Source organism: Lycorma delicatula, chromosome 4, assembly GCF_047948215.1.
Source record: "Lycorma delicatula isolate Av1 chromosome 4, ASM4794821v1, whole genome shotgun sequence".
Taxonomy (NCBI): Eukaryota; Metazoa; Arthropoda; class Insecta; order Hemiptera; family Fulgoridae; genus Lycorma; species Lycorma delicatula.
This window is the reverse complement of record NC_134458.1, coordinates 56,212,438-56,237,484: the sequence shown is the minus strand read 5'-3', so window position 1 is coordinate 56,237,484 and position 25,047 is coordinate 56,212,438. Positions and strand designations below refer to the sequence as shown.

At 31.8% G+C, this 25,047-nt stretch overlaps 1 protein-coding gene across 6 annotated transcripts in view; it reads right to left on the bottom strand.

Moving 5' to 3' along the window:
- The window catches only part of Pp2C1 (protein phosphatase 2C), a 66,789-nt gene that overhangs the window by 20,902 nt on the left and 20,840 nt on the right, over positions 1-25,047 (bottom strand). For 4 of the 6 annotated variants that reach the window (XM_075362989.1, XM_075362986.1, XM_075362985.1 and 1 more), the window contains exons 4-8: positions 22,532-22,731; positions 21,231-21,377; positions 20,720-20,907; positions 16,042-16,365; positions 6,785-6,955 (exon numbers count right to left, since the gene is read on the bottom strand). In XM_075362989.1, the coding sequence (XP_075219104.1) occupies positions 6,785-6,955; positions 16,042-16,365; positions 20,720-20,907; positions 21,231-21,377; positions 22,532-22,731 (1,030 nt within the window). The remainder of the gene's footprint in view (positions 1-6,784; positions 6,956-16,041; positions 16,366-20,719; positions 20,908-21,230; positions 21,378-22,531; positions 22,732-25,047) is intronic. The other 2 variants (XM_075362987.1, XM_075362988.1) reach the window with 2 other exon arrangements.

The following is a 25,047-nucleotide window of genomic DNA, read 5'->3' as shown; positions in this document are numbered from 1 at the left end:
TTTAGAAATGATTTACACTGATTTCAAGGGCTTTACACCACAGTAGACAATTATGGTGAAAGATATTTTTTATCATTCATATATGACTACAGATTACTTTAAAAAAAATAGAACTCTAGCTAACACTGTTAAATGTAAAACACCTTATGAAATATATTTTGGTGAAAAACCTAGTGCCAAGTTTTTAAAATTATATGGAAGCTGAGTTTTTGTGAGAATACCAGATCAGTTAAGAAAATCAAAATGGGATGATAAAGTGAAATTTGGAATAATGTTAGGATATACAGAAGAAGGTTGCCAAATTCTAGTAAATAACAAAATAATAAATGCAAGACATGTTGACGTAATACAAAAAAATATAATGTTTAGATTTAAAGACAATATAAATATAACTGATGATAAAAATGAATCCAACCCCAAAAGTAAAAAATAAGATTCAAGAAGTGAGTCTGAAAAATATGAAACTAATGAAAGTAAAGGATCTGAAGAAAATAAAATTAATGATGAAAATAATGAAACATAACCTAGACAGTCAGTGAGAGAGAGAGAGAATAAGAAAACCAAATAGTAGGTATGAAACTGATGGTTTTGGAACTAATTATGCATATGTTAAGTTTTGTGATTTAGCAGTACCAAATATATATGAGGAAGCAATGCTAAGCAGTGAAGCTTAAAATTGGAAAAAGGTATGAATAGAGAAGTAGAAAACTTAAATAAAAATAGAACTTTGAAACTAATTAAAAAGGCAAAAGATAAAAAGTTATTGTTGTAAAATGGGTTTTTAGAAAGAAAAGGAAAGCAAATACAAATTTAAGAAGGCGTGTTGAATATAAAGAAGATAAAATAGAAATTTAAGGAGGCATGTGGAACATGTAAAAATTAATCAAACATAGCGTTTGATAAATTTGTGTTTATTTATATTGGCAATGCCAAATAACAGATGAGAAAAATGTATATGTAATTTCAGTTTTAATAAAATAGTCAACTGGCAAACATCAACATGTTAATAACTGAATATTAACTGTTATAATTTGATTAAATATTTTAATGTTAGTAATTATTTTAATATAGTAAGTTTATATAATCTAATCTAACAAATATAAAATTTAAACCATATTCTTTAAGAATTAACCTTTATGGCAGATGATCAACTTACTTCAACTAAAGATTTAGGAATGCTCACAATGTCTGTGCCTTGCCCTACATTGTTGAGTAAAATTAACCATTAATAATGATATAAGAAGTTCTTACCTGCACATATACACCTCCTTTTGTTCTTTATTATTGTTTTGAAGTGTTCCCATACAAAGTTGCTTTTTCTTCTTATTTTTAAACCAGCTTCAAAAAATGTGGAGCGAAGAACTGTTGAGCGCAGATTAAGACACATCAATTTACATAAAAATTAATCACACGTGAAGTTAATCATCTAAGTTATCACGGTATAATGCAAAGATACTGATATCATATTTTGATGATGAGTGTTGTTCTTTTTTAGGAGCAGCTCAATTTACTGATGAAAATTTATGAAATAACCAATGAATTACTGAACTGGTGTGGGTACATGATCATCATATTGATTATCAATACTGTTTAACTAGTCAAACGATATAAGGGTCGGGGTTGACACTGGCAAGTGTAGGCTTCAAACAATAAAACTTATTTACATGTATACCTGAAGGCATAGTACCACCGACTGGTATTATTGTTTTATGAATGGGTCAAAACAATAATCTTACCCTTCTTTTAATGTAAGTGCATTTTCACTCTTTATTGTCAGTTCTTTTTCATGTGTCTATACAGGCTAGATGGTCAGGGCCATATTCTTTGTGTGAGTAGGTCTAACCTGATTATCAGTGAATGACATACGTATTTGTATGTGACTTAGGCAAATTTATTGAAATGAACATCAATGCGTGTCTACGCTAAAAAAATTCCTAACTTTTTCTGGGAATTTATTTTTTGGGGAACACTCCTAATAAATAAAGTCCTTCCTGGGAATATTCCCAGCACATATCTCTGGACCTGTACAAATACAAAGGTATCATATCTCATTTCATCACATCTCTAAGACAAAGATATGCAGTAAAGTTACTAAGACCCTAATAAATCCAATGATATTTTTGACATTTAACTATTCTTTACCGAATCAATGTAAGGGCATATGTATAGAGTAACCTGATCGCCCCAAAAGTGAAATTTTAATCACTTACTTGTATGAAAACTATAAGAACGATATTAATTTATGTACCATTGGATAGAAGACAGATGTTATTCCTGAAGAATATGTAAACCAATTGGGCCATATCTATTATGGATCAGTGAGAGTTCAATGGAAATAACCATTTTTTAGTGACCTTAGCATGGTACCGTGGTGAGTCAAAGTTGAACGAGTGCAACTTTAGATGTAGAAGCAAGCAGTACCTCATTCTGTTGCTTAAAAATAATGCTACTAGTGAATAATACCATTTACCTGCGAGTTAATTACAGAATTAAGAGACCCAGTTTGAGAAGAAGTAGCAGTGAAAATTTCAAACACGACCAAGAAATTCAGTAAAAAAATACTATTGTTGACTGGCAAAACCTACCAAGAGGGGTGAGGTTCAGAAGGGCTCCATATGTTGTACGGAAAACTAGAATAATCTGATTCAAGACTGTGCACTGGAAACCCATTCTGACTGGCCTCATTATTACAGCTGTTAACTAGCAGAGCAACTGACATCACCCATTACTTGTGATCCAAGAAATGATTTTTATCTATAGGAACAATATCTAAGAACAACAAACAAAATAAATGCATAATCCACAATCCTTATGATTTTCATTTCCTAGGTGACCACATGTAATTCTAGAGTGAAATATTATTGAAAAAATATATAAAATGAACAATAAACAAAGAAGTAAATTTATCCTTGCTGACAAACATAAAATTTGAAGTATCTCATATGTTATTTTCATAAAATAGTCAGCTAAAAAAAAATTGTTTTCTTTTTTATCTATTACTTAGTTACCAACTCTTTAAACAATTTGTGTGTAACATCATACAGAATACAATCAGAAGCAATATTATAAATTTAGAAGAGTTAAATTAATCACATACTTCTCTATGGGATTTATTAAAAAAACTCAGAAAAATTATAATACATTTTGTATGGCCTTATAATGTTATGTCCCAAACATTAGATGAATTTTTCAATTTAAAAAAAAATCAATTTAGGTTAATCAAAATACCAGAACAATCTATTTTTACTATGTACTTACTGCACATGGTAAATAAGAATCCACATTTTCCTAATATAGTTTATCCGTCAAAACAACACATTTTCTGATGAAAGATAAAATATCATTCCACACCCTCTGTACTTTCCAGATCCAGCACTCCTATAACTGCACTTTTTTCCCAAACTGAAACTGATGCTGAAAGGTAACTGCTTTGACATACCAAAAAAGATTCCCAAGCAATGCTTAGATGACCTTCAGAAAAGGGATTTTGCCTACAATACTGAGGGGTGGAAGAAAGTGGTGTATGTGCTCCCAATGAGATATTTTGAAGAGCATCGTAGGCATTTGTAAAGAAAAACACATAAGCAAACATTTTTTTAAGTTTAGTGAGGAGACAACGGGACTGGAGGATTTTGGCCAAATTAAACGGCTGGGCCTAATAAATGAATTCATAAATGGTAGTGCATATGATATAGTATTGCATTAAACATAACATATACACATTCTACATGCAAGTTCTACCAATATACACACGAAGTAGGTATGCTGCAGTTGCAAAAATTTATTGTGAAAACCGAATTCTAAATCAGTTAATGTAGTTCAAAATACCTGTACATGTATCCTACTGTTAAAATACATTAAGTAGGCTGCATGTAGTAACGAAACCAACTGAAAGGAAATGACCATTAGTTAGTTTATAGCTCCTTCAGATCTCAAAATAAAATTAGACATTTTTTGGGGTTAAATGTTTAAGTAGAAAAATAGCTATGCATACACAACATAAAAGTCTCACCCGATTATTTTCTTTGTAAAATTCATACAACCTGCACAGCTGTTTTCGTTTTAATGACATATGGTCAACAAAATTTGCAGAGATTTTCAACTCCAATTGAAGATTGCCTTCAATTCCTTCCTGCATAAAAAACTGTTGAAGTCCGCCAACAATAGATTTTTTTGCATCTTGAATCATAACTTATTGTATTTATTTCTGGTTCATCTTCATTGACACTGGCTTCATCCATTGTGCTGCATGTGGGCTGGAGTTTTTCTACAACATTGATGTCACATTCTTCGTTTTATACACATTACATATTTTCATCAATCTGCATGAATTCTTGATAATTTTCAGCTTGTTGCAGTGACATGTTACAATTATGTTCCTCCATATTTTCTGGCTCTTCTTCTAGGTTAGAAAAACCACACTGCACAAAACAATTTTTTTTATTGCTGTTCTACTTACTTCTCCATAACTGTCAGCTGTGAACTGAATTGCTTGCACAAGTTGACTCTTGAACTTACTTCTCTAGCTGTAGAGCCCAAATTCAGTAAATTTTCTTCTATTTCTAAAAAAATGAGGTTCACCAACTTACACTGGTAAATAGACTTTATATTTTTTACAATTCCCATGTCTTGTGGTTGGATGAGATTCATTTTATTGGGCTGTAAAAATTCAATAGCAATGTTTTTTAAACAATTTGGTCACGGATGAGCAGCACAATTGTCAATCAGTAGTATAAATTTTCTTAATTTTTTCTGCAATTTGACATCCCAATTGCTAAGCAATTCTGAAAAGATTTCCACTCATCATCCAAGCATTTTTATTAGAAACATACTGTACCGGCAAACTGTCCATTCTAAACCACTTAAAACGAGGCTTGGGATCCTTCCAATTTGAGTTTTCGTTTATCTCTTCCCGACATATTAGCACAACAAAGCATGGTAATATGGTCCATAGATTTTTTGGATCCAGACAACACTTCATGTTTGTAGCACAAGGACCCATCCGGTGTAGCATAGTAATAGAGTGTCGTTTCATCTGCACCATAAATGTCATCAGCAGAAAAATTCTGGAGAATTTCAGGAAGTTTGATAGATTTCCATGAAGCAGCATTTTCTGTATCAGCGCTCAATGTTTCACCATGAGCCTTCTTGCATTTTATCTGATTTCTCGTTTTCTGAGATAACCCGTCATTTGTTGCTTTAAATTAATTATGATTAAACTTTTTAGCAAAACCTTCTGCCTTGTCTTTAAGCATTGGACCACTGACACTAACACTAATACCTTGCGAAGTTACAGTGGCGAACCATTCATTCAGAGCTCCCTCAACAAGTGAGTCCTTTCCATCTTCTTTTCTTTTCTAAGATGTTCCATGAGCTTTTAAAGCCTACTCTTGACATATTTTATCTTCTTGGAGCATGATACGAGCTATCAAACTTTTCAATACACCTATTAGTTCCAATCGTTTATGCTGGCTTAAGTTAGGTGGATACGTTTTTATTTTGTCAAGAAGCTTTATTTGTTTACTCAATATCATATCATTATATGGTGTTTTAACTCACAATTTTTATTAAATGTTAACAGGTAGATCAACAAAAAAAATTGACACAGTTTAAAGATGTCGATAAAAGCCTACGCATAATGTATTATAGGCCTACACATAAAAATGTTAACAAAATTTGTGAAACAACTGGAAATAAAAAATCAAAACCTATGACTGCAGATAACAAAACAACCGGACAGCAACAAAAAAGTGTGTTACAGTACACCCTTTGTTGGTGAAATTAAATTATTCACACCTGTGAAATAAAAAAACTAAAGAGAAGCATGAAAATACAAACGTTCAATGTACACGATACGAAAGTCAAGTGACAACTAACCATAAATTGCAAAGAAGCTAGTGCTTTCAGCAGGTATGTCTCACTGAAATTTGTAGAAACTGTAATTTACAATGGATTTGTTAAACATCGATCACATTTCAAGCGATGTCGTGTACAATGACTAACTCATTTTTATGATAATTATGTTTGTTACTATGATTAATGTTTGATTGATTAATGATTTTTTTGTTATTTGTTATGATTAGTGGAATGAAGTGTCATTACTGCAATTTACTGTTGGAATATTTACTGCCTCTATCCCGCACAGTTCTCAGAACCAAAAAGTTTGTTGTTCACCACTGGCCTATATTCATTTTTAATCAGAAACATACATCATCGGATACTGACTCGAATAAGCAGTATTACAGACCAAATAAATGAAGTACTTATCAGTGTAAAATCTTTTTTTGTTTTTGTTCTTTAAAGAACTGTCACAAAAAACCGCTGCTTAAATTAATAAGTGGGCCAACTATCCGGAATCTGACTGTATTTATATATAGCTATCCACAAGATAATACAACTACCTCAAATGTCCATATCTTTGCATCTTACTATGTAACAAATAACTATAGAAATCAGAAAATAGGGAAAAGGGAAGATGAATTTAATAAACCAAAATAATGTTGAATTAAACAATATTTGTATAAAAAATGCATACATGATTTTTATATAACAATAACATCTAAAGATGTCTTTACAGTTTTATTTTAAAATTTTAATGAAAGCATTTCAAAAATCTAAGTCACACAATAAAGTTACATAAATTTAATTGCACTAAAAGGATAAATATCTTTTGTCTACATTCTTATTTTTAAAAGAAATTCATTCAGTAAAAGTAGGTATAAAGAGATTTAAAAAATTTTAACATTAATTCAATAATGTATGACATAAAGAAAAACAAACATACTTTCTGGTGTACATAGGTGAAGTTTCAAAAATCTCATCAACAACAGATGAAACAAGTTGATGAACAGGATTATTAATAAAATTAGAGGGCGATGTTCTATTTGTGCCATTATAATTTTTAATCAGTGTATCATCACTCTGTAGCAGCAGAGGGACTGGTCCTGGATTCAAACTAAAGAAAAAATAGAAACCATATTACTAAAATATATACACAGATTAAAAATAACAGATGCACGTGCATATGCTATTTGTACAAACAAATATAATTCAACAGAATTTTGTTTTCAAGATATCATAATCCACATTTTATCAATTTATAATGTAATTAGAATGTACTGTCATTCCTAGACGTAAACATTTTAAAATTATATAATTTCAAAAATATATGTTCTGGCAAATATTTTTATAACTTCCTCAACTAAAGTTCTAGCTTCAAAAGAATTGCAAGTTCTAGTAAACATACAAAAGCCTATAGTATATGAGCTCTTAAATTTTTATTATATTCTGAACATTTAGAAAAGTTTTGCGAACACATGATCAAAACTAATCAAGAAAGTAACAAATAGTATAAATGATGGTACATGGTACTGAGAATGAGATCAAACATTACCATATATATCATCCATACTTTTTAATTTCCTGAAATCTAGGGCAAAGTATAGTATATGATATAACTTGATCACAATGTTTGGAATGTTCTTTCGCATAAAAAGAGATTGTACAAAAAAATTTCAACTGTGTTAAAATCATCAAACATTTCTGCCTAATATACAAAATGTTAATATATCATTCTTTATTTTTTTATAATAAAGAATGGAAGTGCACATGATTCTTTTAATAAATTTTTGCTGAATCTAGTTTAAATAACAAAACGACCGTGAAATAATGTAAATAAATAACTAGCAGAGATTAACATTATAATTTTATAAGCCTTGGTACTAAATCTGTAATTACACTCCTTTTTTTTTCTTTCTTCAAAATTTTAACTGTTATCAACTACATTGGTCATTAACCATTTCTGGCTAATTCCAACAGCACGTAGGAAAACACTCGGCTTTAATTTCAGTGATTAATGGAACCAGTATATCTAGTAAGGGTTTTAGCCACTGCCCTTCTACTTTAGTTCACATCTTTCAACTTTAAGGCTACCACTTCATAAGGAAGTCAAGGTGTTAATGGAAAATCAAGTTATAAAGCCGCAGTTTAACATCATACTCAGGATCTACATTTCTCTTGAACTTCAAATTTATTGAAACATTTTTAATAAATTTCAGAGTCTACTATATAAAAGAAATGCATTTAGAATGCAAGATTTTGAATTATTACAAGAAGATAAATTTGATATTAGATTTTGAATTTGGGGAAATGGAATGATGGATTTGCTACAAAAATACAAATAAAAAAGTCATATAGATGACTCTACATTACTCGCATGTCAAATTCAGATTGTTTACCAGTTATAGACAGAATCAGACTTGTACAATGTATACGAATACTGTATAAAAATTATCATATTTATCTCTATTTGAAATTAGTGATTAGAGATAAAGATTATTATAAAAAAGAAGCTTTTGTTCATTACATGCAAGTACATGACCAATGCAGAAGTAGTAAATAAAAAATCAAATTAGCAAATAAATAAAAAAAATATTTAATAATCTAATATTTACCTGAAGTGACAGGTATAAGAGACAAAAGTAATCATTAGATAGTCTTTTATGACTCATTAGCAGCTTTATTATAAACATTGCTAAAAAACTGAAATATAAAATGCGGTAAATAATCAAAATAAGAATAACAAATTCATGTTACAAGTCCTATTGTTTACATTCTTTTTATCACTTCCAGCCTAAATTTATTTTATTCATTGGAACTACATAATGAAACACGATTAACATTTTTTAAAGTTATTAAATCAAAACAAATCACTTAAATTAATGGGGATTTTTCTTCCAAAGACCTGTTGTAATTAATTAACAGGTCCTTGATGGAGTATACAGTAACACTGTTCTTAATGGCACCAATATCTGAATAATCAAACACGTTATTTGATCTACATTGAGTTTGTTCATTTAATAAGGTGTCTGTTAAATTTAGTGTTTGTAAATTTCATCTGTTAAAGTCTCCCAAGATCTCTGTTTTAAATATGTGTAAAATTAACATGTGGATGTCTTGGTAGATATGCCCCATTTTTATGAGGTACATTTGGAATCAGCTTTTTTAAATTTTTCAGCTAAATCTTTTCATGCTAAATCATTGTCTATGTACATTATAGTATCAAATTTTGTTTATATTTATTTTACATACAAATGAGTCAATGCATGTGCTGTAATATCCATTTGTGTGTGTTGGATATTCTAGTGTTCAATTCCTGTATGTGGTCTTCTGGTGTCAAGTGTGTTTCATAAGTAGTCTGCACACGGTACTGCTATAAACAGTTTATGAGAGTTCAGATAGTTTGATATTTTTATCAGTCATCATTGTTTGTGTTCTATATACTTTGAAAAGTAAGTTTAGTTTGTTTGATCCAAGAGATCAAGAAAATTTATTTGTTTGTTACGTTCATATTCAGTCATAAAGTATAATAACTTATGGTGTATTTTAATATATGCTGACAGCTGCTTACATCGTTGTGTTGTCTCGGTAGAAGATGCTATCATCAATATATCTGTGCTTTATTTTGTGGGCACTAGCCAACATGTTATTTTTCTAAGTGTCACAGAAAGATTCTGCTAGGATCCTGGAAATATATAATGATGTGTTAAGCTTAAATTTATAAAAAAACTGTCACTTTTCTTTACACATCTGCAAATAATAATTTATGGAAATATAACTAGGAAATGATGTTACTATTACAGAAGTGATTGATGATTTTATAGCGATACTTTTACATGTATATTTTTTTAATAAAGTTAGGGAGGTATACTTCAGTAGACAAACGCTGAATGATTTCATGACCTTTTTGCTTAACACATTGATTGCCAGAGGCAATGATAGTTAAAAGTCAATATATTAAGGCAATTTACTTAACATATTGTACCACTAAGAGAGATTGACAAGGAGGCACAGAAATACTACATACTGTTACATAAAACCATCCCTGGTTGTCACAGTACAGTTAAAAAGGCTAGTTTTTCTAGTCTAGTGTATTAAGCTGACCTTTAGTTAACTTATATCAAATAGTTATCTTTTTATCTTACACAGGTTTCCCCTATTATATTTACTTGGTTGGTTTGCTTGTTCTATTTTAATAGCCAAATAACTACTAAAAACATTATGAACTAACTTTTTATTATTACTGATGCAACTCCTATTATAACTGAATTTCATTCTGAATAATAGTGAGTATTTTTTTCCTAACAATAAGTTACCACATTTTTTTTACAATTTTTTTTTAAAATTATGCTTTTTTCCTGTCACATCCTTACAATATCTTCATTTCTGTTATTTTCTATCTTTTAAGATATGAATGCAATACAGATTTTTATCTACCACTTACTGGCATATTCCTTGTTGTGGATTGTATTCTATGCATTTATAAAGAAGTTTAGTGATTACAGCTGCTTTAAATACTCCATTCTTATTGAATATTTACTGAAAAATTACTCAATAACTAGTAATCATAAACATTGAAAAAAAAAGACATTTTCCAAAAATACTTCGCGAACATTTATTTAATCATACATGATATATGATTAATATATATTGTTTATAGCTAGTGGTCAACAATCAACATTTTTTAAAAATAATTTTAAAAAAATTGGAATAAAACATTTTTTATTATAATTACATATAGGTAGAACGTAATCAAAATTATCTTAAAAAATTGTAATTTAAACAATAAACGAATAAAACAGACTTATAATATAATTTAGTTACATATCAGAATTGCTATCTGGTTGACTCAATGACATAATTTTGTAGATATATGTTATTAACAGAAGTATGTTGAATAATTAAACCTTCTACTAACGCAAAAAGAAATTAATTAATTTAAGTCATACAATGAAAGTGTAAGATTAAGTTACAAATCTACATGTCTCAGAAAACGAAGTGAATATTCATTAATCAAGAGGGAAAAAACGTTTTACTATTGTACAGATTAGAATGGATCACTATCATGATTCTACGGTAGAAATTGCAAAACATTTCTATTCCTGGAGGTAGTTGTGGCCTCCAGCAATATACTTCTACGAAGAGTTTTTCCAAGAGTGGTGGTACACTGGGATGCTACAACTTTTTTTATTCAAGGTAAAATTCAGTTATACATATAAAAAAAAAGACCTTAATTTATTAGTAATCATTGGCTGGCCCCCCACTCAATGGTATACCTAACCATCATGGCAGTCAATGTGTTAAAATTATCAGCATAAAATTTCCCTTTTTTTTTCAAACAAATTATTGATGAAAACTGTCAATTATAGTGAAAAATGAAATTTAAATTAAGCCATAGTAATTAACGTTTTTAACCTCCTCGTCAACATATAAGAACAACTTAGTAAGAATTATATTATTTTTTGTAGAGTTACAACATCTATTTACACAATAATTCAAAGAGAAGAGCTTAGTATGCGAGATGTGTAAGAAAAGTAATGAGACTAACTTTTTACTTACTAAAGTTTTTATTTTTTTCCAACAACAATATTATCCCCTTCAAAGTAGTTCCCTTGGACAGCTATACACTGGTGGAGTCATTGTTCATTGTTTCCACTCCTGGTAGCAGCGCTAGAAGGCTTCAACTGGTAGGGCTTTTAACTTGTCGTTCACAGTCTTTTGAATGTTCTCCAGAGTTCCAAAATGATGTTCTTTTAAGAAATGTTTCAATTTCGGGAAAAAGAAAAGTTCCAAGGATTCAAATCAGGTGAATAGGGGGGATTGAGGAACCGTAGGAATGCGTTTTGAGGTCAAAAATTCCCTGATGGAAATGGCCGTGTGACACGGGGCACTGTCATGATGAAGCATCCACTTGCCTGCAATGTCTGGTCTCACGTGAATCACTCTTTTCCTGAGCCTTTCAAGGACACCTTTGTAAAACACTTCGTTGACGGTTTGTCCTAGAGGAACAAATTTTTTATGCACGATACCCCTACTGTCAAAAAAGCAAATCAGCATGGTTTTGATCTTTGATTTGCTCATTCTACATTTTTTCGGTCAAGGAGATGACAGAGTGTGCCACTCTTTGCTTTGCCGCTTTGTTTCAGGATCATATTCAGATATCCAGGATTCATCACCTGTGATCACACAATTGAAGAATTCTTGGTCATTGTCTATCCTCTCAAGAAAATCTACGAACATGTTTTTTCGATTGTCCTTCTGTTAAGTTGTGAGGTTTTTCGGTACCAATTTTGCACAAACCTTTTGCAAGTCCAAATCGTCTGTCAAAATTTGATGTACGGTCAAAGTGTTTAAATTTAACTGTTCACTCATTATCCTTATTGTTAAATGACGGTCTGATCTCACAAGAACCCTCACATGCTCAACGTGTTTTTGGCCTTCCAAAAATGATTTGTGCCAGCAGAAAACTTTTGCTCTTGATAAGCAATGTTCCCCATAGGCCTGTTTCAACTTTTCAAAGGTCACACTCGTGGATTTCCCAAGTTTAACACAAAACTTGATTGCACAACACTGCTCTAAATTCCGATGCTCCATTTTCATAACACACAACAAAAACACAACTTCACTGATGACGCTGTCAAAAATAATGTGTTGGCTGAACGGAGTTGAAACTTGTACTGAGCATAAGGAAGGGATGAACAAACCGGTCTAGCACAGACCGGTAGACATAGTGTTGCCAGATCGTTCACAGTGTTACCAATCTCATTACTTTTCTCACACACCTCGTACAATCACATAACGTCTAAATAGTTATAATCACTCATAAAACTTCCATTTAATAAACAAAGCAGAACCAAAAGAGATCAGATTCTATAAATTGAAGCACAAAAAGATTGTTTAGTTAACTTTTTCTGTCCTGAGAATAAAGCAAGAAGTCAATCAAAACAGTTTTCTCTATTAAAAAATATATATATATAATCAGTGGAAATCATTTGAATTTGATTAAATAACAAAGGATAATTTCAGGGGGGAAAATGCTTCAGTTTCACAATATTGGATTTTTTATTCATATAAGAATTAGTTAGTAATCATAATAATAATTCCTTGACATTGTGACAATATTCATTTCAATTTATTAAATGACTCTTATCCTTAGGAATTCAATGCAATATCATTGAACTGTAATGCAAGATTATACTGCTATACGTTACTTGACAATTAAAATTTCTTAAAAAATTGTTGGAAAAATACATGTAAAGATAAAACGGCTGTAAAATTATTTACCTCACTTTTTATTTCAAAACAAAATCAGATAATCAAGAGTTCTAAAATTGATTGTAATTCAGATTATAGGGAATAGCCTGTATATTGATTAAAATTAATAAAAATGTTATTATAACTTCAAGATATAGTTGCAAAATGTATGTTTGTTTTGTACATCACCATTTTCATTACATTAATAAAACAAAATTAACTATATGATAAAAGTGAAGAATTAGATGTAAATAATAAAAATTCTGACAAGCAGAAGATTAATAACTACGAGGATAAGTCAATTATTATCCGAATTTAGTTATATTTTTGTTTATGTTGGTAGTAATGTCATGTTGCGTAGATGACACATGCGTGGTTTAATTGTTATGTCTGTGCAGGTTTGATGCTGCTAGGTAAGTTCCATTATTGCTGCCCTGCAGTTAACCATGGCTGCTCCGCTTTCTGTTTGCACCAAAGAAGAACAACATTCAGTGATTCATTTTTTATGGTCGGAAGGTGTATCAGGGGCCGAAATTCACTGAAGACTTTCGGTACAGTATGGGAACAGTGTGTTGCCGCAACGGAGTGTCTACGAATGGATTGAAAAATTTTAAAATGGTTGCAGAAGTGTTACGCACGATGAAGGAGCCGGACGACTGTTTACTGCCACAAATGAGGAAAACATTGAGCGTGCCGTGACATGGTTTTAACTATTGATGAAGTGGCAGATCGTCTGCAAATTAGTCATGGTTTTGCATACAAAATCATCCACAGGCTTGAGTTTCATAAAGTCTGTGCATGATGGGTCCCAAAACAACTCGCACAGTTGCATAAACAAACGCGCTTGGACATTGCCAAAAACATTTGGATTGCTATGGTAACGAATGGGACATCTTCTTAGACAGAATCATCACTGGTGACGAAACATGGATCCATCATTAACAGCCAGAGAGTAAATGGCAGAGTATGGAATGGAAACATCCAAATTCGCCCTGCAAAAAAAAGTTCAAGACCCAACCATCCGCAGGAAAACTGATGCTTACGGTGTTTTGGGACTCACAAGGCCCAGTACTGAAACATTATGAGGAAAGGGGCATGACAATAAACAGTGCATGTTACAGTGAGATGCTTACTGCCAAGCTGAAGCCTGCAATTTGAAGTAAACGTCGAAGACTGCTGTCAAAAGGTGTTGTGTTGTTGCACAACAGTGCCCGTCCACGTACTGCTGAAACAATCCAGAAACTGAACTCTGAGGTGTACTGGCTCATCATCTGTATAGTCCTGATCTTGCCCCTTCTACAAGAACTACCACTTGTTTGGTCCACTCAAAGAGACAATAAGGGGCCGTCAATTTACCTCGGATGAAACAGTGAAAGAAGTGGTGCATTCCTGACTAGCAGCTCAATCAAAAATCTTCTTTTATGAGGGCATCAGGAAGCTTGTGCAACGATGGACCAAGTGCATTGAAATGCAAGGGACTACGTTGAAAAATGATGTACATGTAAGTTTCCTATTTGTATTGCAATAAAATTTATAACTACATTGTGGATAATAATTGACTTACCCTCGTACTAAGTTCATATCACCAAAAATTATTTTATAAGCTACATTATAAATTGAGAAATAAATAGTTAGATAAATTATAAGATGTGATGTTCAAGTTATTTACCTAAAAAAACTGTAATTTCTAATTAGAGATGTACAGTATCAGTAGTTTTATCAATAATAATGATCACATCTACGTACAATTAACATATCTTTGAGTAAAGTTCATTCATTAAATTTATTTGTTTATGAAACATATGGTAAACATAGTTTAGTTATACAATGTAAAAATTGAGTGTACCAGCTGGCTAGTTAAATAAAACTGCATTACTTCCATGGGAAAAAAGCCTTAAGAATCAAGTTATTTTTCCATCTATTTACCAACTTCTTCTTTTTCCTGTTTAGCCTCCGGTAACTACCGTTTAGATAATTCTTCAGAGGATTATTATTTCAATAAAATCCTCTAAACTTCCTGATGAATGTGATATAGGGAGACAGACGTTAACCCACAGATAGTCATACAAAGCAAATAAGAAATACTAAGCATATTAATACAAATAATAATGAGTAAAATAAAACCAAATATATAAAATCAATTTTACTAAAATATCTGTACATATTTTTCTTTTATACCCATTTTTTATTTATTTAGCAAGTAAGAATTGGTACAATTTTTATAGGTGGAATTCCTTGCTAATACCAACCTATTAGAATAAAGGAAGTAAGAAAATTTTTAGAAGGTGAAAAATACCATATCTGACCAATGTTTGAAGCTGGAACTTTCTGGTTGAAATGAAGAAGGAAGTTACCCCACTACTGAAACTGGTGTCTATACATATCAATTTTTATTTATTTCAATAAGCTACTTCATTTTTCTTCAATTTATATTTTATGTTAACTTTTTCTTTCTTTATTTTATGTTGATGAATTTTCAAAATAATACCATCGATGTCATTTTTATTTTTAGATAATTAAATAATTCTCTGAACACACTGTCTTCTTTACAGCCAAACAAACATAGTAACTGGGTATCCTACTTGTTTTCAGTCCTTCACATTCTTAGAAATACTCAAACCCACAAACTCCTCTTGTACATTCTTCAGAACTATGTACAAAGAACCCTTTTATAAACCAGGTTAATTAGCAACTATACTCAACTTTTCAAAGAAATTTTCTTCATAAATGCTTTGAAATACCAAATTTTTCAGATTTCAATAAATTAGGATTTGTAATTTTAGACATTGGAGTTAGTGATAGCTAATATACAACATTACTGCACTTGATACAAACAAATCCTCCACCATCAGTAGTTTTTAAAAGTAAACGCTTAGAATAATAAAATTATTGTACTGATATATTAATAATTTCATACAAATAATATTAAAACAGTAGAGTATACCATACCAGTTTAAAGAGCCATTAGAAGAAATTCTTGAAGTCAACTGAGATGACAGATGTGATGAATGTTCATCTAATGTTGACATTGATGATGATGATGGCTGGTGATTTTGGAAAGGCTCAAAAATGTTTGAATTTGATTCTTCACTAAATGTAGAAGTTGGATTATTCGGAAACAAATAACGATTTGTAAATGGCTGTTCATCATTACTGTAAGTATTCTTTTCAAAATCACTACTTTCTTCAGTATCTTGATACTCATTCATATAATCATAATCATCCTCATCATCATCATTATCTACATTATCCTTGATATCATCTTCATGATACCTAGAAAAAAATTAAATGTAGTCTTAGTAACCTATTAAGCAGCAGGTACAATGCATGTTCTTAGGCCTATTTTGATAAAAACGGGAATGATTAACATAGAAAAATTAATGTATAAATATGTATTATTTTCCAACAGTCTCTATTCACTGCAACACACTTTTCACATAGTTCTACTAACTTTATTATTCTGACTGAAAACTTTTCCTGTCAGTAATTTAAACTATTTCATCTTTCAGTTCCTAACCGTTTTCAAACCTTTACGATGCAAGCTAGTGTATTAAATGGGGAAAAAATTAATTGACTGCTAAGTGCAATATCAGGACTTCTTTTTAATACAGAATCAAAATCCCATTGGGCGGCTTCTCACATCTTTTGTTCTGAATAAGTTGTCAAAATTTTTTTTAGATTTCAAATTATACATACTGACATTTACAAAAATTTCATGATGAAGGAAATCAATAAACAATATCCCTTTCTTGCCCCCAAAGAACTGTTTCCTGCCTGAAATTTTTTGTTTTAACTTCTTGGGCCTCAGAGAAGATAAATGCCGCCACTGTATTGAGTACTGCTTTGTTTCAACATTTGTATCCACGTCTCATTTCTGATCATGATTTTTTTTGTGGGCGAAAAACACCTTGATGTTATCATCGCTCGGAATAAAAATCTTACAGAAGAAAAATAAAAAATAGCTAAAAACTTACATCTAATATCACAGCTAAAATTTCTTTTTAAAAAAAGATTTAAAACTAGTATCACAGCCGTAAAACTTAAAACGTAAAATCTAACTAAAAAGAATTTACCAAAGTCCAAGATAGGTGTAAAGGGCCCCAACTCGGATAATGGAAAGACTAAAAAATTAACATAAAAAACTAAACCTAGGTTAAAAACTAAAATATTAAAAATCTAAATCTTAACTAATAACAGATAAAATATCACTTAAAAAAAAAAAAAAAAAAAAAAAAACAAAAAAATACTAAAAAATAAATATTACTACTATCACAGATAAAAAACTTAAAAATAAATAAAAACAACTTTGCATATATATGAGGGTTATTTTTTCAAAGTCTGATCAGTTGCGAAATAAAAACCCACGCAAAAATCGGATGAACCTTTGCGCATATGTGTTGCGCAGGGTCTCCAGTATGGCCTTCAATCACGCCACATCACTTCGTTTAGTTCTGAACATGCAGCTAGCATGTAAACATGTCTACAACAATAGCATCTCTCGCCAAGTGTGAAGTGCATGCGGTACTTCAATTTCTTCAGGCTGAGGGGTGTAATGCAGCTGAAATTCATAGACGAATAAATAATGTGTACAGTGAAACTTCAATGAGTGACAGCAAAGTACGACAATGGTGCAGGAACTTTAAAGCAGGACGTACAGATGTTCATGATGCAGGTGGTCAGGGAAGGAAGCGAGTGTCAACCGATGATCTCTTTGAGCGAGTGGATGAGGCAATTCGAGAAAATCGTCAGTTCACAATTTCTGTATTGAGTGATTCATTTCCTGAAATTTCAAGGTCAGCTCTCTGCACCATTGTGAGGGAGAGACTTCAGTACCGCAAACTGTGTACGAGATGGGTTCCCAAGATGCTGTTCGACCATCACAAAACAATGAGAATGGACACCTCCCTAACGTTTCTCCAGCGCTACCACAATGAAGAAGATTTTTTGAACAAAATTGTCACAGGGGACGAGACATGGGTCCATTAAGAAACTTAAGAAACAAAAGAACAATCCAAACAGTGGATGCATTCTCATTCTCCCAGTAAACCAAAGAAGTTCAAGCGAACCTTCTCTAACAGAAAGTGTATGGCTACTGTGTTCTGGGACCAGAATTGAGTTCTCTTGGTGGAATTCATGGAACGTGGCACAACCATCACTGCAGCCTCATACTGCGTGTCTCTTCAACATCTACGAAGGGCAATTCAGAATAAGCAGAGAGGATTGTAGTCATCAGGCATTCTTTCTCCATGACAATGCTCGGCCGCACACTGCAGCTGTAACAAAACAAAAGCTCCTGCAGTGTTTTCATTGGGAAGTGTTTGATCACCCACCATACAGCCCGAACTTGGCTCCATCCGATTTTCACCTCTTTGCTGACATGAAATGCTGGCTAGGAGGACAACATTTTGGCACAGACATCGAGCTGCAGACCAGTGTAGAAACATGGCTGAAAACACAGGCGGCTCCGTTCTATGATGAGGGTATTGGAAAGTTGGTACCATTCTACGACAAATGTCTAAATTGGAGTGGCGACTATGTAGATAAATAGCGTAACTATGTAAGTACTTGTTACAAATAAAAAATTTTTTATTTTCACTGTGGTTTTAATTTTGTGACTGATCGGACCTTGAAAAAAAATATAAACCTCGTATAAAAACAAAATAAATTTATCAAACTCTGAGAGAAGTGTATAAGGCTCCTTCTCGGATAACAGAAGAAAATATAAATTTAAAATCAAACACATAACATTAAAAAAAACATATAACACTATTAAAAGGTATGTAAAGTACTGATACTTTTAAGATATAAAAACACCCAGTCCAAAACTTCTTTATCATTGCCCAGAATTTAACAAATGTTCTGGGGCAATTTAAATTTACAACGCAAGGCCATATAACAAATGCAATTTACAAGGATGTGGCGCATAGTCAACTGGCAGTTGCATCATATGCATGTTGGTACATTTACTTTTGACATTAGAAATTCGTGTGTGACTCTGGTATGGCCTGACTGCAGCTGACAAAGGACTACTTCCACTCAGCGGAGGTTTCTGAAAGATGAGTCCCATGACAACACAGTGTTTTTTTAGAAATTTATTATCCACTGTGGCAGTCCAGTCACCTTGCCACTTTGTTCGAAGAGTGTGTTTTACACAATTGCTAAAATTGCATGTAGTAACACAATTGGTGAAAGCAGGTTGACTACATGCGTTCTTAGCAGTGAAATCTGTGCGTGTATTGCCCACAATTCTTACATGGCCAGGGATCCAGCAGAAACTCATTTGGGTGTTACGACTGTTCAACTCAGCGATTGCGTTATAGATTTCGGTGACCCAACGGATTTCTAAAGTAAAAATCATCCAAAGCTTGGAGTGCACTAAATGAGTCGCTACAAATAAGGATATGACGATATTTTGGGTAAACGATATTCAAACCCTTATTGATGGCATACAGTTCTGCAGTAAATATACTTGTAATATTAGGTAGACCAAACATATAGATTCTGTTATTAAGAATAAATGCACATCCAACAGTATTATTCTATTTCGATCCATTTGTTTATACTGCTATGTCTGGGTTTATTTTGGAGAATACAATGAAAATTTTTCTGAAAGATGATAGATGGTATTGATTGTTTCTTGTATATGATAAGATCAAAAATAAAATTTATAAGGTTGATTCTCAACGGAGGATATGAACAGGGATATGTTGGAAAAATAGGAGGTATGTCTACGTTTAAAAGCTGCAGTAACCGCCGGATACATATACCCACAGGTGCAGTGAAACGTGGATGGTCTTCATATCTTTGTAAATTAGAATTTGCAAGAACTATGGTTAAAGCCGAGTGATTTGGTTGTCCTTTAAGATGCTGAAAGTTGGTTGGTTACGTCTATCCCAAAGTGATGGTTCACTACATTCAACAAGTATGCTAGTGACAGGGCTTGATTAAAGCACCTGTACCAAGATGGAGAGAAGTGTGATGTACAGCATCTAGTAACTTCAGTGTAGTATTACGCACTGAAGAGTAGGTGATACAACCATAATCTAAACGGGAATGAACTACAGAATAATAAAATCGCAACATACATGACTTATTGGCTCCCCAATTGGTGTTGCTCATAACATATCTAGCAGTTTGGAACATTTTGTTTTTAGTTCTTTGATGTGTCCTATTGCCTAGTTTTATAAAATTAGATATTGTTATTTTTAGAAATATATGAATATATTTTTATTGAGCCTAGAAAACTAACACATAAATATTATGATGATGTCATGGAATTTATAGAATGTTTAGTTTACTAAATTATTGATCTACATATAATTCATGCTTAGTCAAATGATCCGACAGCAATGAACCTGGGAAATATAATAAAACTCCACCCTGACAATCTGACTGTGACAATCTGACTGTTCTTTAGTACCTAGAATGTCTCGGAGAATAGCATCTTAAAAATAAAAGGGTATGAAGCAACAATATGACAATGGTAGAGACAACTGCTGTACATAATTGCATTTCTTATATGTTTTAGGATGTTACCAAAAAAGTGTTCCAAGAACAGTAAAGTTAAGAGATTTGGGTTATTCACCACCCAACAATAATTTTCATAAGAGTATAACATATTACTTACACAGTACAAGCAGCAGATGACACAGTATCATAAAAATTTCCCACAGGGCTATGAGTAAAGATAGCAAACCTCCCAGATTGATGTGAAAGAGGTATATGGTCATTGAGAGTTAATGTTGAAGCTCTCTCACGAGGTAGTCTGGAATGTGCTGTTAAATAGGTAAGTCTACGGCCTCTATTATACAACACCTATAATAAGAAGAGTAAAATAATATCAGTTATGGATCAAAAATGTATAAAAATATTTTTAGAAAGTTAAATAAACATTAACAAGTCATTCATAATTGAAAATTCAGAAAATGAGACCAATTTCAAAAGGAAAATTCTGTTAATATCTTCCAATTTCTGGGGTTTCAAATAGTTCCTTACCAGAAGCTGAAACATGGATTATAACCAAAATTATCTTTAAAAAAAAACTTCAGCAGGTTTTATGTCTGCAATAGTGAAGTTAATAATATTAGTAGTTCACTTAGATGAATCTTCAAGATAATATAAAATTTCCTTTCACTTACATTACATTTACTCACTTCAGTATCAGGAGGTGCAGGAGGATCTAGTAGTAATACAACTACACTTGTATTGTCAGCTCTTGAATTAGAAACACTCCACCTTTGTATAGCTCGATCCACAAGGCACTTAGATGGATTAAGCCAATTTGACTGCATGTAAAAAAGAAAGAGAAAAACACATAAATAAATGATTTTAATCTTAATAAACATGTAGATAATCCTTAAATCATACACTAAATGTACAAACTATTAAAACTATCACTTAACTAATTCTTTTTTTTCACTCGCCTTTAGCAGTTTTTCACATTATCCAACATCATCAGATGAAAATTAAAATAAACTTCATGTAATGTTTAAAACCACATTTTTAAATAAAGCTATTGCAAAAAATTAACTTTCAAAATATATTAGTTGATAATAAATACGGCAAAAGTAGCACTGAAGGTACGTTTTTAAGAGCAATTTAGATGGAACATTTTAGACCTTTCTCTCCCAGGTATTTTTTTACAGCTGTTCTTAAAGATTCCAGCAGTACATGATTTAAATAAGCAGATACTCATCAATTTATTAACCACACCCAATGTTACTCAACTTGTGTTAATATGAGATCCAGTGTATCAACATGACTAAATATACTTAACTATTTTTTGATAAATCCAAAGGTTGGTTCTATAAGAGTACTAATATTACTGTCATTCCCCTACAGAAACTATGTCTGAACAGTAGTTGGGATAGTTCATTAGCATGTATCAATCAACATTTTTTGTTCCTGAAAAATAATCTAAATCATTCATTACCAGAACTAATGACATAATGTAAAAATTCAATACATTTTTCAAACTTCTTTTAATATTATTTTTAACCCATTCATTGAAATATTCCTCAAATCCCTGCATCAGAACAGCAGAGATTAAATTCAATCAATATCCAATCTATTACATTAACAATACAATGAAAACATTCAACAAAGGTATGTTTTACAAATATTTTTTCTTTTTTTTGTCATCTATTTTTAGTCAATATACATAAGATTCATACCAGCTAAAAACACAGTAACCTTAATTAGAGTTGGTTACTTGGTCTTGTCTGATCAGTAACAATAAACAATTAAAATTAGTTGACACATTTAAATATTCTGACTACACGCACACACGCATGCATGCACACATACTAGCATTCAAACAAGAAAAAACTCAACCTTTAAAAGTCCACTAAAACTAACTGAAAATTGTAACTGCAGATTCCACATAACTGGTGACTAATAAACTCAATGAAGGTTAATAAAATAATCATATAAACTTTACCCTCAACTGTTGTCTCCCATTATGATTTTCTGTCCTCTGAACAAGAGAAACAGCATTTGCTGGAGATAAGATATTCCAAAGACCATCAGTTCCAAATATAAGGCATTTGTGACGCCTTAAATCAACAGTAAGTACACTGACATCAGGTTCTGGTGACACAACGAATGTATTCAACTGGGAATTATAACTCCAGAAGTCTCCTGCCAAAATTCAATGCTGTCATAAACGCACTACACACTTTAGTGAAAAAATTATTAAAAAAAAATCAAGACCAAAAAATTAAAAAAATCAGTATTAACAATACTGAAACTGCAAGCATAGGCAATATAAACATAATACATGCAGATATATGCAAGCAATAAATACAACTTTTTAAGTAATAAAACCCTTTCAGTGCCAACTTCCTTTTTTACAGATGTCCAGAGAACTCTGCAGAAAGTACCAATGTCTGTTTTTACGGACATTTGGTATACTACATATAAAGAGCCAAAGTCAACTGACACAGATGTCGAGAGTACTATGCATAAAGCACCAACATATATCCAGACATCCAGTAAAAAATATATAAAATGAATGTTTTTTGCACATTGTATTTTTTATCAGGAAAAAACAATGTTTCTGTCGATAATAGAATATTGTTTATTTGGGCTACAGTGCATTCGATATACAGATCAAAATATAAATTAGTCGGTTAGTTATATTGTTTTTTCAACATGAGTATGTTTGGTTATGTTGTAAGAATGTCTCTGTTACTTTGGTTATGTTGTGTTTTGTTTCAGTTTTGTGATATTTTATCATCTTTTTAATAATGAAATCTATATTTTCAGTCACTGAAAATACATTGTGTGAGTTATTAGAAAACGCATATCTGAGCGATAATTCAGTGACTAATGTATTAGATTATGAAAGTAAAAGCAGTGTTGAAACTAGTGGCAGTAGTTCACATTGTTCAATAATAGACGACACTGACAGTTATCTGAATTATATTATTCCCGAAGACCATCCATCTACATCAGGAATATGTAATGTAAATGTAACCTTTTCCTTAAGTGAATCAGATGATGATATTAGGTCTAATGTTACTAACTCTTTGATTTCTCCCCCTGTAGGACAACCTAGAGGAGGCCACATCAGACAGCAACTGTGGTAAATAATAATTGTTCAAGTGATTTTGAGGATAGTACTCAAAATTACTCTGAGGGCAGAGGTCACAGAAAACAATGATCCTAGCTACAATCATAATTTTGGTTTTCAGGAGTTCCCAGGGTTGAAACATTGTCCTCCTTGTAATTCTCCTCCAGTCACTTATTTTCGCCTTTTCTTCACTACTGCTTTACTAGAAAATTTTGTAAAATACGCTAACCTACATGCTCATCGGTTCATATTGGCAGAGAGAGATTTTTAAAGAGTACAGCAGGTCAAAGAAGTGGAAACCTGTGACATTGTTAGAAATAAAATCATCCACTTCTGTATTGATAAATATGGGAATAAATAAAGAGTTAACAATTTAGTTATTGGTGGACAGGTTCCAACCTATACATATTCCTTGGTTTGGGAGGATGTTTACCCGCAATCATTTTCAGACCATCGTTCAGTTCTTTCATATGGTAGAAATTAGTAACCTACCCCCCAAACCTGGTGAACCTAATTACAATCCTCGTGCAAGGTTCAGTCCTTTAGTTAACCAAGATATAGGCTTTTCAAATTTTACTTTACCCCAAGACAAGATCTTTCAGTAGGTGAGAGTATAATTAGCAGAAAGATTCATTTTCAGTTACTTCAGTACATACCCAGGAAGCATCACTGATGGGTAGTGAAACTTTGGATGATTTGTGATGCTCTTAGCCATAACTGTTTGAACTTCTTTGTATATACTGGTGTAGCAGAGAAGAAAAAGATGAAATAAAACATAAAGGTTCTAGTGTACACTGTAGTAGTAAAATTATTAGAGATGACTAATTTATTAAATAAAGGTTTCCATATTTTTGTCAATAATTTCTCAGTCTTTAAATTAACCAAATACTTGTACCGTAAATGTACATTCTTAACGGGCAAATTAGAGAAAAAAGAAAAGGCATTTCTCCAAGAATGAAACAAACATTGGATGTTAGTGAATCTAAATACATGCCTAAAGGAAGCATGCTCATGCGAGGATACCAACAAAAGAAATCTCAGAAGAATCAAGTTTCGGTTCAGTCGACTGATGCTTACAGATCTAACTGAGAGAAGATCAAAGAGAAGAGGTGACAAAATATATGTTACAAACAAGTCCAAAATGATTAGGCATACAATAATTTTATGAGTGGGGTAGATGGCTCAGATCAAGTGTTATATCAGTATTTACACGATAGGAAAACAGTTAAATACTAGAAAAAAGTAACATTCAACATATTTAACCATATGGTTCTGAACTCTTACATAATTTATAAATTAAACACTGAGAACAGATCTCATTTTTGCTTAGATTATACTGTCTCATAAGTTGAAGATTTGTCCCAAGAGTGGTTAGCTTTCCA